Raw genomic sequence first — 18414 nt, 5'->3', positions numbered from 1 at the left:
ACATGGTTATAACCAGAGTATAACATGATTATAACCAGAGTATAACATGATTATAACCAGAGTATAACATGGTTATAACCAGAGTATAACATGATTATAACCAGAGTATAACATGGTTATAACCAGAGTATACCATATAACATGTTTATAACCAGAGTATAACATGATTATAACCAGAGTATACCATATAACATGTTTATAACCAGAGTATAACATGATTATAACCAGAGTATAACATGATTATAACTAGAGTATAACATGATTATAACCAGAGTATAACATGATTATAACCAGAGTATAACATGATTATAACCAGAGTATAACATGGTTATAACCAGAGTATAACATGGTTATAACCAGAGTATAACATGATTATAACCAGAGTATAACATGGTTATAACCAGAGTATACCATATAACATGTTTATAACCAGAGTATAACATGATTATAACCAGAGTATACCATATAACATGTTTATAACCAGAGTATAACATGATTATAACCAGAGTATAACATGATTATAACCAGAGTATAACATGATTATAACTAGAGTATAACATGATTATAACCAGAGTATAACATGGTTATAACCAGAGTATACCATATAACATGTTTATAACCAGAGTATAACATGATTATAACCAGAGTATACCATATAACATGTTTATAACCAGAGTATAACATGATTATAACCAGAGTATAACATGATTATAACCAGAGTATAACATGATTATAACTAGAGTATAACATGATTATAACCAGAGTATAACATGTTTATAACCAGAGTATAACATGATTATAACCAGAGTATACCATTTAACATGTTTATAACCAGAGTATAACATGGTTATAACCAGAGTATAACATGATTATAACCAGAGTATAACATGATTATAACCAGAGTATAACATGATTATAACCAGAGTATAACATGGTTATAACCAGAGTATAACATGGTTATAACCAGAGTATACCATATAACATGTTTATAACCAGAGTATAACATGTTTATAACCAGAGTATACCATATAACATGTTTATAACCAGAGTATAACATGATTATAACCAGAGTATAACATGATTATAACCAGAGTATAACATGATTATAACTAGAGTATAACATGATTATAACCAGAGTATAACATGTTTATAACCAGAGTATAACATGTTTATAACCAGAGTATACCATATAACATGTTTATAACCAGAGTATAACATGGTTATAACCAGAGTATAACATGATTATAACCAGAGTATAACATGGTTATAACCAGAGTATAACATGGTTATAACCAGAGTATACCATATAACATGTTTATAACCAGAGTATAACATGATTATAACCAGAGTATAACATGATTATAACCAGAGTATAACATGGTTATAACCAGAGTATAACATGATTATAACCAGAGTATAACATGATTATAACCAGAGTATAACATTATTATAACCAGAGTATAACATGGTTATAACCAGAGTATAACATGATTATAACCAGAGTATAACATGATTATAACCAGAGTATAACATGGTTATAACCAGAGTATAACATGATTATAACCAGAGTATAACATGGTTATAACCAGAGTATACCATATAACATGATTATAACCAGAGTATACCATATAACATGTTTATAACCAGAGTATAACATGATTATAACCAGAGTATAACATGATTATAACCAGAGTATAACATGATTATAACCAGAGTATAACATGGTTATAACCAGAGTATAACATGGTTATAACCAGAGTATAACATGATTATAACCAGAGTATAACATGATTATAACCAGAGTATAACATGGTTATAACCAGAGTATACCATATAACATGTTTATAACCAGAGTATAACATGATTATAACCAGAGTATACCATATAACATGTTTATAACCAGAGTATAACATGATTATAACCAGAGTATAACATGATTATAACCAGAGTATAACATGATTATAACTAGAGTATAACATGATTATAACCAGAGTATAACATGATTATAACCAGAGTATAACATGTTTATAACTAGAGTATAACATGATTATAACCAGAGTATAACATGATTATAACCAGAGTATAACATGTTTATAACCAGAGTATAACATGATTATAACCAGAGTATAACATGATTATAACCAGAGTATAACATGTTTATAACCAGAGTATAACATGATTATAACCAGAGTATAACATGTTTATTACCAGAGTATAACATGATTATAACCAGAGTATAACATGTTTATAACCAGAGTATAACATGATTATAACCAGAGTATAACATGTTTATTACCAGAGTATAACATGATTATAACCAGAGTATAACATGATTATAACCAGAGTATAACATGAGTATAACCAGAGTATACCATATAACATGTTTATAACCAGAGTATAACATGATTATAACCAGAGTATAACATGATTATAACCAGAGTATAACATGATTATAACCAGAGTATAACATGTTGATAACCAGAGTATAACATGATTATAACCAGAGTATAACATGAGTATAACCAGAGTATAACATGTTTATAACCAGAGTATAACATGATTATAACCAGAGTATAACATGATTATAACCAGAGTATAACATGTTGATAACCAGAGTATAACATGTTGATAACCAGAGTATAACATGATTATAACCAGAGTATAACATGAGTATAACCAGAGTATAACATGTTTATAACCAGAGTATAACATGATTATAACCAGAGTATAACATGATTATAACCAGAGTATAACATGATTATAACCAGAGTATAACATGAGTATAACCAGAGTATAACATGATTATAACCAGAGTATAACATGGTTATAACCAGAGTATAACATGATTATAACCAGAGTATAACATGGTTATAACCAGAGTATACCATATAACATGTTTATAACCAGAGTATAACATGGTTATAACCAGAGTATAACATGATTATAACCAGAGTATAACATGATTATAACCAGAGTATAACATGGTTATAACCAGAGTATAACATGATTATAACCAGAGTATAACATGATTATAACCAGAGTATACCATATAACATGTTTATAACCAGAGTATAACATGATTATAACCAGAGTATAACATGATTATAACCAGAGTATAACATGGTTATAACCAGAGTATAACATGATTATAACCAGAGTATAACATGATTATAACCAGAGTATAACATGATTATAACCAGAGTATAACATGATTATAACTAGAGTATAACATGATTATAACCAGAGTATAACATGTTTATAACCAGAGTATAACATGATTATAACCAGAGTATAACATGTTTATAACCAGAGTATAACATGATTATAACCAGAGTATACCATTTAACATGTTTATAACCAGAGTATAACATGGTTATAACCAGAGTATAACATGGTTATAACCAGAGTATAACATGATTATAACCAGAGTATAACATGGTTATAACCAGAGTATAACATGTTTATAACCAGAGTATAACATGGTTATAACCAGAGTATAACATGGTTATAACCAGAGTATACCATATAACATGTTTATAACCAGAGTATAACATGATTATAACCAGAGTATAACATGGTTATAACCAGAGTATAACATGTTTATAACCAGAGTATAACATGGTTATAACCAGAGTATACCATATAACATGATTATAACCAGAGTATAACATGATTATAACCAGAGTATAACATGATTATAACCAGAGTATAACATGGTTATAACCAGAGTATACCATATAACATGTTTATAACCAGAGTATAACATGATTATAACCAGAGTATACCATATAACATGTTTATAACCAGAGTATAACATGATTATAACCAGAGTATAACATGATTATAACCAGAGTATAACATGATTATAACTAGAGTATAACATGATTATAACCAGAGTATAACATGTTTATAACCAGAGTATAACATGATTATAACCAGAGTATACCATTTAACATGTTTATAACCAGAGTATAACATGGTTATAACCAGAGTATAACATGATTATAACCAGAGTATAACATGATTATAACCAGAGTATAACATGATTATAACCAGAGTATAACATGGTTATAACCAGAGTATAACATGATTATAACCAGAGTATAACATGGTTATAACCAGAGTATAACATGGTTATAACCAGAGTATACCATATAACATGTTTATAACCAGAGTATAACATGATTATAACCAGAGTATAACATGATTATAACCAGAGTATAACATGATTATAACCAGAGTATAACATGGTTATAACCAGAGTATAACATGATTATAACCAGAGTATAACATGATTATAACCAGAGTATAACATTATTATAACCAGAGTATAACATGGTTATAACCAGAGTATAACATGATTATAACCAGAGTATAACATGATTATAACCAGAGTATAACATGGTTATAACCAGAGTATAACATGATTATAACCAGAGTATAACATGGTTATAACCAGAGTATACCATATAACATGTTTATAACCAGAGTATAACATGATTATAACCAGAGTATACCATATAACATGTTTATAACCAGAGTATAACATGATTATAACCAGAGTATAACATGATTATAACTAGAGTATAACATGATTATAACCAGAGTATAACATGATTATAACCAGAGTATAACATGATTATAACCAGAGTATAACATGGTTATAACCAGAGTATAACATGGTTATAACCAGAGTATAACATGATTATAACCAGAGTATAACATGGTTATAACCAGAGTATACCATATAACATGTTTATAACCAGAGTATAACATGATTATAACCAGAGTATACCATATAACATGTTTATAACCAGAGTATAACATGATTATAACCAGAGTATAACATGATTATAACCAGAGTATAACATGATTATAACTAGAGTATAACATGATTATAACCAGAGTATAACATGGTTATAACCAGAGTATACCATATAACATGTTTATAACCAGAGTATAACATGATTATAACCAGAGTATACCATATAACATGTTTATAACCAGAGTATAACATGATTATAACCAGAGTATAACATGATTATAACCAGAGTATAACATGATTATAACTAGAGTATAACATGATTATAACCAGAGTATAACATGTTTATAACCAGAGTATAACATGATTATAACCAGAGTATACCATTTAACATGTTTATAACCAGAGTATAACATGATTATAACCAGAGTATAACATGATTATAACCAGAGTATAACATGATTATAACCAGAGTATAACATGATTATAACCAGAGTATAACATGATTATAACCAGAGTATAACATGGTTATAACCAGAGTATAACATGATTATAACCAGAGTATAACATGGTTATAACCAGAGTATAACATGGTTATAACCAGAGTATACCATATAACATGTTTATAACCAGAGTATAACATGGTTATAACCAGAGTATAACATGATTATAACCAGAGTATAACATGATTATAACCAGAGTATAACATTATTATAACCAGAGTATAACATGGTTATAACCAGAGTATAACATGATTATAACCAGAGTATAACATGGTTATAACCAGAGTATAACATGATTATAACCAGAGTATAACATGGTTATAACCAGAGTATAACATGATTATAACCAGAGTATAACATGGTTATAACCAGAGTATAACATGATTATAACCAGAGTATAACATGATTATAACCAGAGTATAACATGGTTATAACCAGAGTATAACATGATTATAACCAGAGTATAACATGATTATAACCAGAGTATAACATGTTTATAACCAGAGTATAACATGTTTATAACCAGAGTATAACATGGTTATAACCAGAGTATAACATGGTTATAACCAGAGTATACCATATAACATGTTTATAACCAGAGTATAACATGATTATAACCAGAGTATAACATGGTTATAACCAGAGTATAACATGTTTATAACCAGAGTATAACATGGTTATAACCAGAGTATACCATATAACATGTTTATAACCAGAGTATAACATGATTATAACCAGAGTATAACATGATTATAACCAGAGTATAACATGATTATAACCAGAGTATAACATGGTTATAACCAGAGTATACCATATAACATGTTTATAACCAGAGTATAACATGATTATAACCAGAGTATACCATATAACATGTTTATAACCAGAGTATAACATGATTATAACCAGAGTATAACATGATTATAACCAGAGTATAACATGATTATAACTAGAGTATAACATGATTATAACCAGAGTATAACCATGTTTATATAACCAGAGTATAACATGATTATAACATGATTATAACCAGAGTATAACATGATTATAACCAGAGTATAACATGATTATAACCAGAGTATAACATGATTATAACCAGAGTATAACATGATTATAACCAGAGTATAACATGGTTATAACCAGAGTATAACATGATTATAACCAGAGTATAACATGGTTATAACCAGAGTATAACATGGTTATAACCAGAGTATACCATATAACATGTTTATAACCAGAGTATAACATGATTATAACCAGAGTATAACATGATTATAACCAGAGTATAACATGATTATAACCAGAGTATAACATGGTTATAACCAGAGTATAACATGATTATAACCAGAGTATAACATGATTATAACCAGAGTATAACATTATTATAACCAGAGTATAACATGGTTATAACCAGAGTATAACATGATTATAACCAGAGTATAACATGATTATAACCAGAGTATAACATGGTTATAACCAGAGTATAACATGATTATAACCAGAGTATAACATGGTTATAACCAGAGTATACCATATAACATGTTTATAACCAGAGTATAACATGATTATAACCAGAGTATACCATATAACATGTTTATAACCAGAGTATAACATGATTATAACCAGAGTATAACATGATTATAACTAGAGTATAACATGATTATAACCAGAGTATAACATGATTATAACCAGAGTATAACATGATTATAACCAGAGTATAACATGGTTATAACCAGAGTATAACATGGTTATAACCAGAGTATAACATGATTATAACCAGAGTATAACATGGTTATAACCAGAGTATACCATATAACATGTTTATAACCAGAGTATAACATGATTATAACCAGAGTATACCATATAACATGTTTATAACCAGAGTATAACATGATTATAACCAGAGTATAACATGATTATAACCAGAGTATAACATGATTATAACTAGAGTATAACATGATTATAACCAGAGTATAACATGGTTATAACCAGAGTATACCATATAACATGTTTATAACCAGAGTATAACATGATTATAACCAGAGTATACCATATAACATGTTTATAACCAGAGTATAACATGATTATAACCAGAGTATAACATGATTATAACCAGAGTATAACATGATTATAACTAGAGTATAACATGATTATAACCAGAGTATAACATGTTTATAACCAGAGTATAACATGATTATAACCAGAGTATACCATTTAACATGTTTATAACCAGAGTATAACATGGTTATAACCAGAGTATAACATGATTATAACCAGAGTATAACATGATTATAACCAGAGTATAACATGATTATAACCAGAGTATAACATGATTATAACCAGAGTATAACATGATTATAACCAGAGTATAACATGATTATAACCAGAGTATAACATGGTTATAACCAGAGTATACCATATAACATGTTTATAACCAGAGTATAACATGTTTATAACCAGAGTATAACATTATAACCAGATTATAACCAGAGTATAACATGGTTATAACCAGAGTATAACATGATTATAACCAGAGTATAACATGATTATAACCAGAGTATAACATTATTATAACCAGAGTATAACATGGTTATAACCAGAGTATAACATGATTATAACCAGAGTATAACATGATTATAACCAGAGTATAACATGGTTATAACCAGAGTATAACATGATTATAACCAGAGTATAACATGGTTATAACCAGAGTATACCATATAACATGTTTATAACCAGAGTATAACATGATTATAACCAGAGTATACCATATAACATGTTTATAACCAGAGTATAACATGATTATAACCAGAGTATAACATGATTATAACTAGAGTATAACATGATTATAACCAGAGTATAACATGATTATAACCAGAGTATAACATGATTATAACCAGAGTATAACATGGTTATAACCAGAGTATAACATGGTTATAACCAGAGTATAACATGATTATAACCAGAGTATAACATGGTTATAACCAGAGTATACCATATAACATGTTTATAACCAGAGTATAACATGATTATAACCAGAGTATACCATATAACATGTTTATAACCAGAGTATAACATGATTATAACCAGAGTATAACATGATTATAACCAGAGTATAACATGATTATAACTAGAGTATAACATGATTATAACCAGAGTATAACATGATTATAACCAGAGTATAACATGTTTATAACTAGAGTATAACATGATTATAACCAGAGTATAACATGATTATAACCAGAGTATAACATGTTTATAACCAGAGTATAACATGATTATAACCAGAGTATAACATGATTATAACCAGAGTATAACATGTTTATAACCAGAGTATAACATGATTATAACCAGAGTATAACATGTTTATTACCAGAGTATAACATGATTATAACCAGAGTATAACATGTTTATAACCAGAGTATAACATGATTATAACCAGAGTATAACATGTTTATTACCAGAGTATAACATGATTATAACCAGAGTATAACATGATTATAACCAGAGTATAACATGAGTATAACCAGAGTATACCATATAACATGTTTATAACCAGAGTATAACATGATTATAACCAGAGTATAACATGATTATAACCAGAGTATAACATGATTATAACCAGAGTATAACATGTTGATAACCAGAGTATAACATGATTATAACCAGAGTATAACATGAGTATAACCAGAGTATAACATGTTTATAACCAGAGTATAACATGATTATAACCAGAGTATAACATGATTATAACCAGAGTATAACATGTTGATAACCAGAGTATAACATGTTGATAACCAGAGTATAACATGATTATAACCAGAGTATAACATGAGTATAACCAGAGTATAACATGTTTATAACCAGAGTATAACATGATTATAACCAGAGTATAACATGATTATAACCAGAGTATAACATGATTATAACCAGAGTATAACATGAGTATAACCATATAACATGATTATAACCAGAGTATAACATGATTCTAACCAGAGTATAACATGGTTATAACCAGAGTATAACATGATTATAACCAGAGTATAACATGGTTATAACCAGAGTATACCATATAACATGTTTATAACCAGAGTATAACATGGTTATAACCAGAGTATAACATGATTATAACCAGAGTATAACATGATTATAACCAGAGTATAACATGGTTATAACCAGAGTATAACATGATTATAACCAGAGTATAACATGATTATAACCAGAGTATAACATGATTATAACCAGAGTATACCATTTAACATGTTTATAACCAGAGTATAACATGGTTATAACCAGAGTATAACATGGTTATAACCAGAGTATAACATGATTATAACCAGAGTATAACATGGTTATAACCAGAGTATAACATGTTTATAACCAGAGTATAACATGGTTATAACCAGAGTATACCATATAACATGATTATAACCAGAGTATAACATGATTATAACCAGAGTATAACATGATTATAACCAGAGTATAACATGGTTATAACCAGAGTATACCATATAACATGTTTATAACCAGAGTATAACATGATTATAACCAGAGTATACCATATAACATGTTTATAACCAGAGTATAACATGATTATAACCAGAGTATAACATGATTATAACCAGAGTATAACATGATTATAACTAGAGTATAACATGATTATAACCAGAGTATAACATGTTTATAACCAGAGTATAACATGTTTATAACCAGAGTATACCATTTAACATGTTTATAACCAGAGTATAACATGGTTATAACCAGAGTATAACATGATTATAACCAGAGTATAACATGATTATAACCAGAGTATAACATGATTATAACCAGAGTATAACATGGTTATAACCAGAGTATAACATGGTTATAACCAGAGTATACCATATAACATGTTTATAACCAGAGTATAACATGATTATAACCAGAGTATAACATGATTATAACCAGAGTATAACATGGTTATAACCAGAGTATAACATGATTATAACCAGAGTATAACATGATTATAACCAGAGTATAACATGGTTATAACCAGAGTATAACATGATTATAACCAGAGTATAACATGATTATAACCAGAGTATAACATTATTATAACCAGAGTATAACATGGTTATAACCAGAGTATAACATGATTATAACCAGAGTATAACATGATTATAACCAGAGTATAACATGATTATAACCAGAGTATAACATGATTATAACCAGAGTATAACATGTTGATAACCAGAGTATAACATGTTGATAACCAGAGTATAACATGATTATAACCAGAGTATAACATGAGTATAACCAGAGTATAACATGTTTATAACCAGAGTATAACATGATTATAACCAGAGTATAACATGATTATAACCAGAGTATAACATGATTATAACCAGAGTATAACATGAGTATAACCAGAGTATAACATGATTATAACCAGAGTATAACATGATTCTAACCAGAGTATAACATGGTTATAACCAGAGTATAACATGATTATAACCAGAGTATAACATGGTTATAACCAGAGTATACCATATAACATGTTTATAACCAGAGTATAACATGGTTATAACCAGAGTATAACATGATTATAACCAGAGTATAACATGATTATAACCAGAGTATAACATGGTTATAACCAGAGTATAACATGATTATAACCAGAGTATAACATGATTATAACCAGAGTATAACATGATTATAACCAGAGTATACCATTTAACATGTTTATAACCAGAGTATAACATGGTTATAACCAGAGTATAACATGGTTATAACCAGAGTATAACATGATTATAACCAGAGTATAACATGGTTATAACCAGAGTATAACATGTTTATAACCAGAGTATAACATGGTTATAACCAGAGTATACCATATAACATGATTATAACCAGAGTATAACATGATTATAACCAGAGTATAACATGATTATAACCAGAGTATAACATGGTTATAACCAGAGTATACCATATAACATGTTTATAACCAGAGTATAACATGATTATAACCAGAGTATACCATATAACATGTTTATAACCAGAGTATAACATGATTATAACCAGAGTATAACATGATTATAACCAGAGTATAACATGATTATAACTAGAGTATAACATGATTATAACCAGAGTATAACATGTTTATAACCAGAGTATAACATGATTATAACCAGAGTATACCATTTAACATGTTTATAACCAGAGTATAACATGGTTATAACCAGAGTATAACATGATTATAACCAGAGTATAACATGATTATAACCAGAGTATAACATGATTATAACCAGAGTATAACATGGTTATAACCAGAGTATAACATGGTTATAACCAGAGTATACCATATAACATGTTTATAACCAGAGTATAACATGATTATAACCAGAGTATAACATGATTATAACCAGAGTATAACATGATTATAACCAGAGTATAACATGGTTATAACCAGAGTATAACATGATTATAACCAGAGTATAACATGATTATAACCAGAGTATAACATGGTTATAACCAGAGTATAACATGATTATAACCAGAGTATAACATGATTATAACCAGAGTATAACATTATTATAACCAGAGTATAACATGCTTATAACCAGAGTATAACATGATTATAACCAGAGTATAACATGATTATAACCAGAGTATAACATGGTTATAACCAGAGTATAACATGATTATAACCAGAGTATAACATGGTTATAACCAGAGTATACCATATAACATGTTTATAACCAGAGTATAACATGATTATAACCAGAGTATACCATATAACATGTTTATAACCAGAGTATAACATGATTATAACCAGAGTATAACATGATTATAACTAGAGTATAACATGATTATAACCAGAGTATAACATGATTATAACCAGAGTATAACATGATTATAACCAGAGTATAACATGTTTATAACCAGAGTATAACATGATTATAACATGATTATATAACCAGAGTATAACATGTTTATAACCAGAGTATAACATGATTATAACCAGAGTATAACATGATTATAACCAGAGTATAACATGTTTATTACCAGAGTATAACATGATTATAACCAGAGTATAACATGTTTATAACCAGAGTATAACATGATTATAACCAGAGTATAACATGTTTATTACCAGAGTATAACATGATTATAACCAGAGTATAACATGATTATAACCAGAGTATAACATGAGTATAACCAGAGTATACCATATAACATGTTTATAACCAGAGTATAACATGATTATAACCAGAGTATAACATGATTATAACCAGAGTATAACATGATTATAACCAGAGTATAACATGTTGATAACCAGAGTATAACATGATTATAACCAGAGTATAACATGAGTATAACCAGAGTATAACATGTTTATAACCAGAGTATAACATGATTATAACCAGAGTATAACATGATTATAACCAGAGTATAACATGTTGATAACCAGAGTATAACATGTTGATAACCAGAGTATAACATGATTATAACCAGAGTATAACATGAGTATAACCAGAGTATAACATGTTTATAACCAGAGTATAACATGATTATAACCAGAGTATAACATGATTATAACCAGGTGTCGTTACCTTGAAGCAGGCTGGGTGGCAGGAGATGTTGAGGTGCTCGATGGTGATCTTGGCATCGTTGCCCACCTGCTCTCCACAGTACGTACAGGCAGACGTCATGGTAGACCTAGAGGATGGGGGAGAGTTGTTGAGCATGGGACACAGCTCTAATCGATCAAAGCCTGTATCTACAAGTTTCCAGCCTAGGCATGACAAGATGGCACAACAAAAGGTTATTATAGTTTTGTGATTTAATATTTGTTTTTATTTCTATTAGTTTTAAATAGAACGTTAAATAGAACATTCGGTTTAGTTACAGTTAGTGTTCAGACTTGATTTGCTCGTCTTTATTTAATTTCAGTTTGATAAAGATGTTTCTAGATTATTTCATTTTAGTCGTTCTGCCGCTCTCGGCGAGAGCAATGAATACAGCCCCCGTAATGTTTACAATGTTTACACCAATCCAAAGATTTTTTAACTTTAGTAGTAGATGAGGAAAAAACAACTAATTAAATCATGGCACATTTGACATGATGTAATATTAAACATGTATCACTGACTAACCACTTCAAATAGGTTTAATACAAACAGCTGCAAGCAACAGCAGCAAAAACATAAGCAATACAACACTTCTTCACAAATCTATCAGTTCACAGTCAGCCTGTGTGTGTATCAGTTTACAGTCAGCCTGTGTGTGTATCAGTTTACAGCCAGCCTGATTGAGTGTATCAGTTTACAGTCAGCCTGTGTGTGTATCAGTTCACAGTCAGCCTGTGTGTGTATCAGTTCACAGTCAGCCTGTGTGTGTATCAGTTCACAGTCAGCCTGTGTGTGTATCAGTTCACAGTCAGCCTGTGTGTGTATCAGTTCACAGCCAGCCTGTGTGTGTATCAGTTCACAGTCAGCCTGTGTGTGTATCAGTTCACAGCCAGCCTGTGTGTGTATCAGTTCACAGCCAGCCTGTGTGTGTATCAGTTCACAGTCAGCCTGTGTGTGTATCAGTTCACAGCCAGCCTGTGTGTGTATCAGTTCACAGTCAGCCTGTGTGTGTATCAGTTCACAGCCAGCCTGTGTGTGTATCAGTTCACAGCCAGCCTGTGTGTGTATCAGTTCACAGTCAGCCTGTGTGTGTATCAGTTCACAGCCAGCCTGTGTGTGTATCAGTTCACAGTCAGCCTGTGTGTGTATCAGTTCACAGCCAGCCTGTGTGTGTATCAGTTCACAGCCAGCCTGATTGAGTGTATCAGTTCACAGCCAGCCTGTGTGTGTATCAGTTCACAGCCAGCCTGTGTGTGTATCAGTTCACAGCCGGCCTGTGTGTGTATCAGTTCACAGTCGGCCTGTGTGTGTATCAGTTCACAGCCAGCCTGATTGAGTATCAGTTCACAGCCAGCCTGATTGAGTGTATCAGTTCACAGCCAGCCTGTGTGTGTATCAGTTCACAGCCAGCCTGTGTGTGTATCAGTTCACAGCCAGCCTGTGTGTGTATCAGTTCACAGCCAGCCTGTGTGTGTATCAGTTCACAGCCAGCCTGTGTGTGTATCAGTTCACAGTCAGCCTGTGTGTGTATCAGTTCACAGTCAGCCTGTGTGTGTGTATCAGTTCACAGCCAGCCTGATTGAGTGTATCAGTTCACAGCCAGCCTGTGTGTGTATCAGTTCACAGCCAGCCTGGTTGAGTGTATCAGTTCACAGCCAGCCTGATTGAGTGTATCAGTTCACAGCCAGCCTGATTGAGTGTATCAGTTCACAACCAGCCTGGTTGAGTGTATCAGTATACAGCCAGCCTGATTGAGTGTATCAGTTCACAGCCAGCCTGATTGAGTGTATCAGTTCACAACCAGCCTGGTTGAGTGTATCAGTATACAGCCAGCCTGATTGAGTGTATCAGTTCACAGCCAGCCTGATTGAGTGTATCAGTTCACAGCCAGCCTGGTTGAGTATATCAGTTCACAGCCAGCCTGGTTGAGTATATCAGTTCACAGCCAGCCTGGTTGAGTATATCAGTTCACAGCCAGCCTGATTGAGTGTATCAGTTCACAGCCAGCCTGATTGAGTGTATCAGTTCACAGCCAGCCTGGTTGAGTATATCAGTTCACAGCCAGCCTGGTTGAGTATATCAGTTCACAGCCAGCCTGGTTGAGTATATCAGTTCACAGCCAGCCTGATTGCGTGGGTGTTTTATTTTTTTCTTCTTTTCAACCAAACAAGATGTTCTGGTTTAGAAAGCTTGGAATGCAGGGGCAGAAACCAGATCCAGTCCCACAGGGCACAGCTTTGGATAAACAAACACTTGCCTCTGTAAACCTTGCCTCTTTACCTCTTCCAGGTATTTCCACACCTCACACTTAAGGCCCTGCCAGGTTGATCCTCCGGTTGGACAGTGACCTCAGACACTGTCTTCGATGCGAGCTATTGTTCTGATGCACTGTGGTCGAGATGCAACGCTGAATTCATCTTGATGGGATCTTACTGGGGTCTTGCTGCTCCACGGCTGTACTCTCTGATTTGCTGGAGTTCAAAAGACTCTGCTTCCCTTATCAGCGGCTTCATCTCTGTTGGGTGAAGTGCCAGAGACACTCTTGGGTCCATCAGGCAAGCTGCTGCAGGGGTTGGATTGAAGTTGGCTGCCAGAGGATTCAGAATGCATGTGAGGTGCTCACGCAGTGACTTCAGGAGGACCAGTGCCAACTATTTTGCAACAGTAGTGACTGCAAGTGTGCCTCAAGGTTGAGGAGACACGACGCCACATCAGACAGCGTCTGGCTGTCAGTTTGAAGTTGGTCGGTGTGGACGGCTTGGCCCTGTCGCGCTCCATGCTCGCCCTCTGATTTCATCCCTGTTAGCTAGCGATAGTGATGCAGAAGCTGCTCTAGCTTGGCCCTGTCGCGCTCTGTGCTCGCTCTCTGATTTCATCCCTGTTAGCTAGCGATAGTGATGCACAAGCTGCTCTAGCTTGGCCCTGTCGCGCTCTGTGCTCGCCCTCTGATTTCATCCCTGTTAGCTAGCGATAGTGATGCACAAGCTGCTCTAGCTTGGCCCTGTCGCGCTCCGTGCTCGCCCTCTGATTTCATCCCTGTTAGCTAGCGATAGTGATGCACAAGCTGCTCTAGCTTGGCCCAGTCGCGCTCCGTGCTCGCCCTCTGATTTCATCCCTGTTAGCTAGCGATAGTGATGCACAAGCTGCTCTAGCTTGGCCCAGTCGCGCTCTGTGCTCGCCCTCTGATTTCATCCCTGTTAGCTAGCGATAGTGATGCACAAGCTGCTCTAGCTTGGCCCTGTCGCGCTCTGTGCTCGCGCTCTGATTTCATCCCTGTTAGCTAGTGATAGTGATGCACAAGCTGCTCTAGCTTGGCCCTGTCGCGCTCTGTGCTCGCCCTCTGATTTCATCCCTGTTAGCTAGCGATAGTGATGCACAAGCTGCTCTAGCTTGGCCCAGTCGCGCTCGCCTTCTGATTTCATCCCTGTTAGATAGCGATGCACAAGCTGCTCTAGCTTGGCCCAGTCGCGCTCCGTGCTCGCCCTCTGATTTCATCCCTGTTAGCTAGCGATAGTGATGCACAAGCTGCTCTAGCTTGGCCCAGTCGCGCTCTGTGCTCGCCCTCTGATTTCATCCCTGTTAGCTAGCGATAGTGATCCACAAGCTGCTCTAGCTTGGCCCAGTCGCGCTCCGTGCTCGCCCTCTGATTTCATCCCTGTTAGCTAGCGATAGTGATGCACAAGCTGCTCTAGCTTGGCCCAGTCGCGCTCCGTGCTCGCCCTTTGATTTCATCCCTGTTAGCTAGCGATAGTGATGCACAAGCTGCTCTAGCTTGGCCCAGTCGCGCTCCGTGCTCGCGCTCTGATTTCATCCCTGTTAGCTAGCGATAGTGATGCACAAGCTGCTCTAGCTTGGCCCAGTCGCGCTCTGTGCTAGCCCTCTGATTTCATCCCTGTTAGCTAGCGATAGTGATGCACAAGCTGCTCTAGCTTAGCCCAGTCGCGCTCTGTGCTCGCCCTCTGATTTCATCCCTGTTAGCTAGCGATAGTGATGCACAAGCTGCTCTAGCTTGGCCCAGTCGCGCTCCGTGCTCGCCCTCTGATTTCATCCCTGTTAGCTAGCGATAGTGATGCACAAGCTGCTCTAGCTTGGCCCTTCGCGCTCCGTGCTCGCCCTCTGATTTCATCCCTGTTAGCTAGCGATAGTGATGCACAAGCTGCTCTAGCTTGGCCCAGTCGCGCTCCGTGCTCGCCCTCTGATTTCATCCCTGTTAGCTAGCGATAGTGATGCACAAGCTGCTCTAGCTTGGCCCAGTCGCGCTCCGTGCTCACCCTCTGATTTCATCCCTGTTAGCTAGCGATAGTGATGCACAAGCTGCTCTAGCTTGGCCCAGTCGCGCTCCGTGCTCGCCCTCTGATTTCATCCCTGTTAGCTAGCGATAGTGATGCACAAGCTGCTCTAGCTTGGCCCGTCGCGCTCCGTGCTCGCCCTCTGATTTCATCCCTGTTAGCTAGCGATAGTGATGCACAAGCTGCTCTAGCTTGGCCCAGTCGCGCTCCGTGCTCGCCCTCTGATTTCATCCCTGTTAGCTAGCGATAGTGGTGCACAAGCTGCTCTAGCTTGGCCCGTCGCGCTCCGTGCTCGCCCTCTGATTTCATCCCTGTTAGCTAGCGATAGTGATGCACAAGCTGCTCTAGCTTGGCCCAGTCGCGCTCCGTGCTCGCCCTCTGATTTCATCCCTGTTAGCTAGCGATAGTGATGCACAAGCTGCTCTAGCTTGGCCCAGTCGCGCTCCGTGCTCACCCTCTGATTTCATCCCTGTTAGCTAGCGATAGTGATGCACAAGCTGCTCTAGCTTGGCCCAGTCGCGCTCCGTGCTCGCCCTCTGATTTCATCCCTGTTAGCTAGCGATAGTGATGCACAAGCTGCTCTAGCTTGGCCCAGTCGCGCTCCGTGCTCGCCCTCTGATTTCATCCCTGTTAGCTAGCGATAGTGATGCTCAAGCTGCTCTAGCTTGGCCCAGTCGCGCTCCGTGCTCACCCTCTGATTTCATCCCTGTTAGCTAGCGATAGTGATGCACAAGCTGCTCTAGCTTGGCCCAGTCGCGCTCCGTGCTCGCCCAATGATTTCATCCCTGTTAGCTAGCGATAGTGATGCTCAAGCTGCTCTAGCTTGGCCCAGTCGCGCTCCGTGCTCACCCTCTGATTTCATCCCTGTTAGCTAGCGATAGTGATGCACAAGCTAGGCCTATTTGAAACATTGTCATTTACCGGAAGCTTTTGCAAGATTCAGAAGCTCGGAAAACCCATTAGGAAAAACAGCTTGAAAACACCATTTGATTTTTGCACAAGGTTAAGATGAAAACGACTAAAACAAAACATAATTTGATGGTTTTCATTGAATTTTTGCAGTCAAAGATTGTTTTTTTTTTCGTTAAATGTTTATTTCAGTTTACTAAATAGTTTTTCCAACTATAGTTTTATTTTAGTTTCAGTTTTTGTTGACTATAATAACCTTGGTGTCCATACCACTTGGTGTTTGCCGATCTGAAGGAACCAGATATGCGTAAGCAATAAAGTTTGATTTGAATATGGTGATGATC

At 34.7% G+C, this 18414-nt stretch overlaps 1 protein-coding gene across 1 annotated transcript in view; it reads right to left on the bottom strand.

Annotated features, from left to right (window-relative positions):
- LOC118375072 (mucin-2-like) overlaps positions 1–18414 on the bottom strand; it is a 59604-nt gene that overhangs the window by 9528 nt on the left and 31662 nt on the right. Inside the window, exon 15 of the mRNA XM_052515964.1 lies at positions 12855–12960. Within this exon, the coding sequence (XP_052371924.1) occupies positions 12855–12960 (106 nt within the window). The remainder of the gene's footprint in view (positions 1–12854; positions 12961–18414) is intronic.

The sequence above is a fragment of the Oncorhynchus keta genome, chromosome 4 (assembly GCF_023373465.1).
Source record: "Oncorhynchus keta strain PuntledgeMale-10-30-2019 chromosome 4, Oket_V2, whole genome shotgun sequence".
Classification (NCBI taxonomy): Eukaryota; Metazoa; Chordata; class Actinopteri; order Salmoniformes; family Salmonidae; genus Oncorhynchus; species Oncorhynchus keta.
Note: the sequence above shows the minus strand (reverse complement) of the source record. Positions and strands in the feature narration are given on the sequence as shown.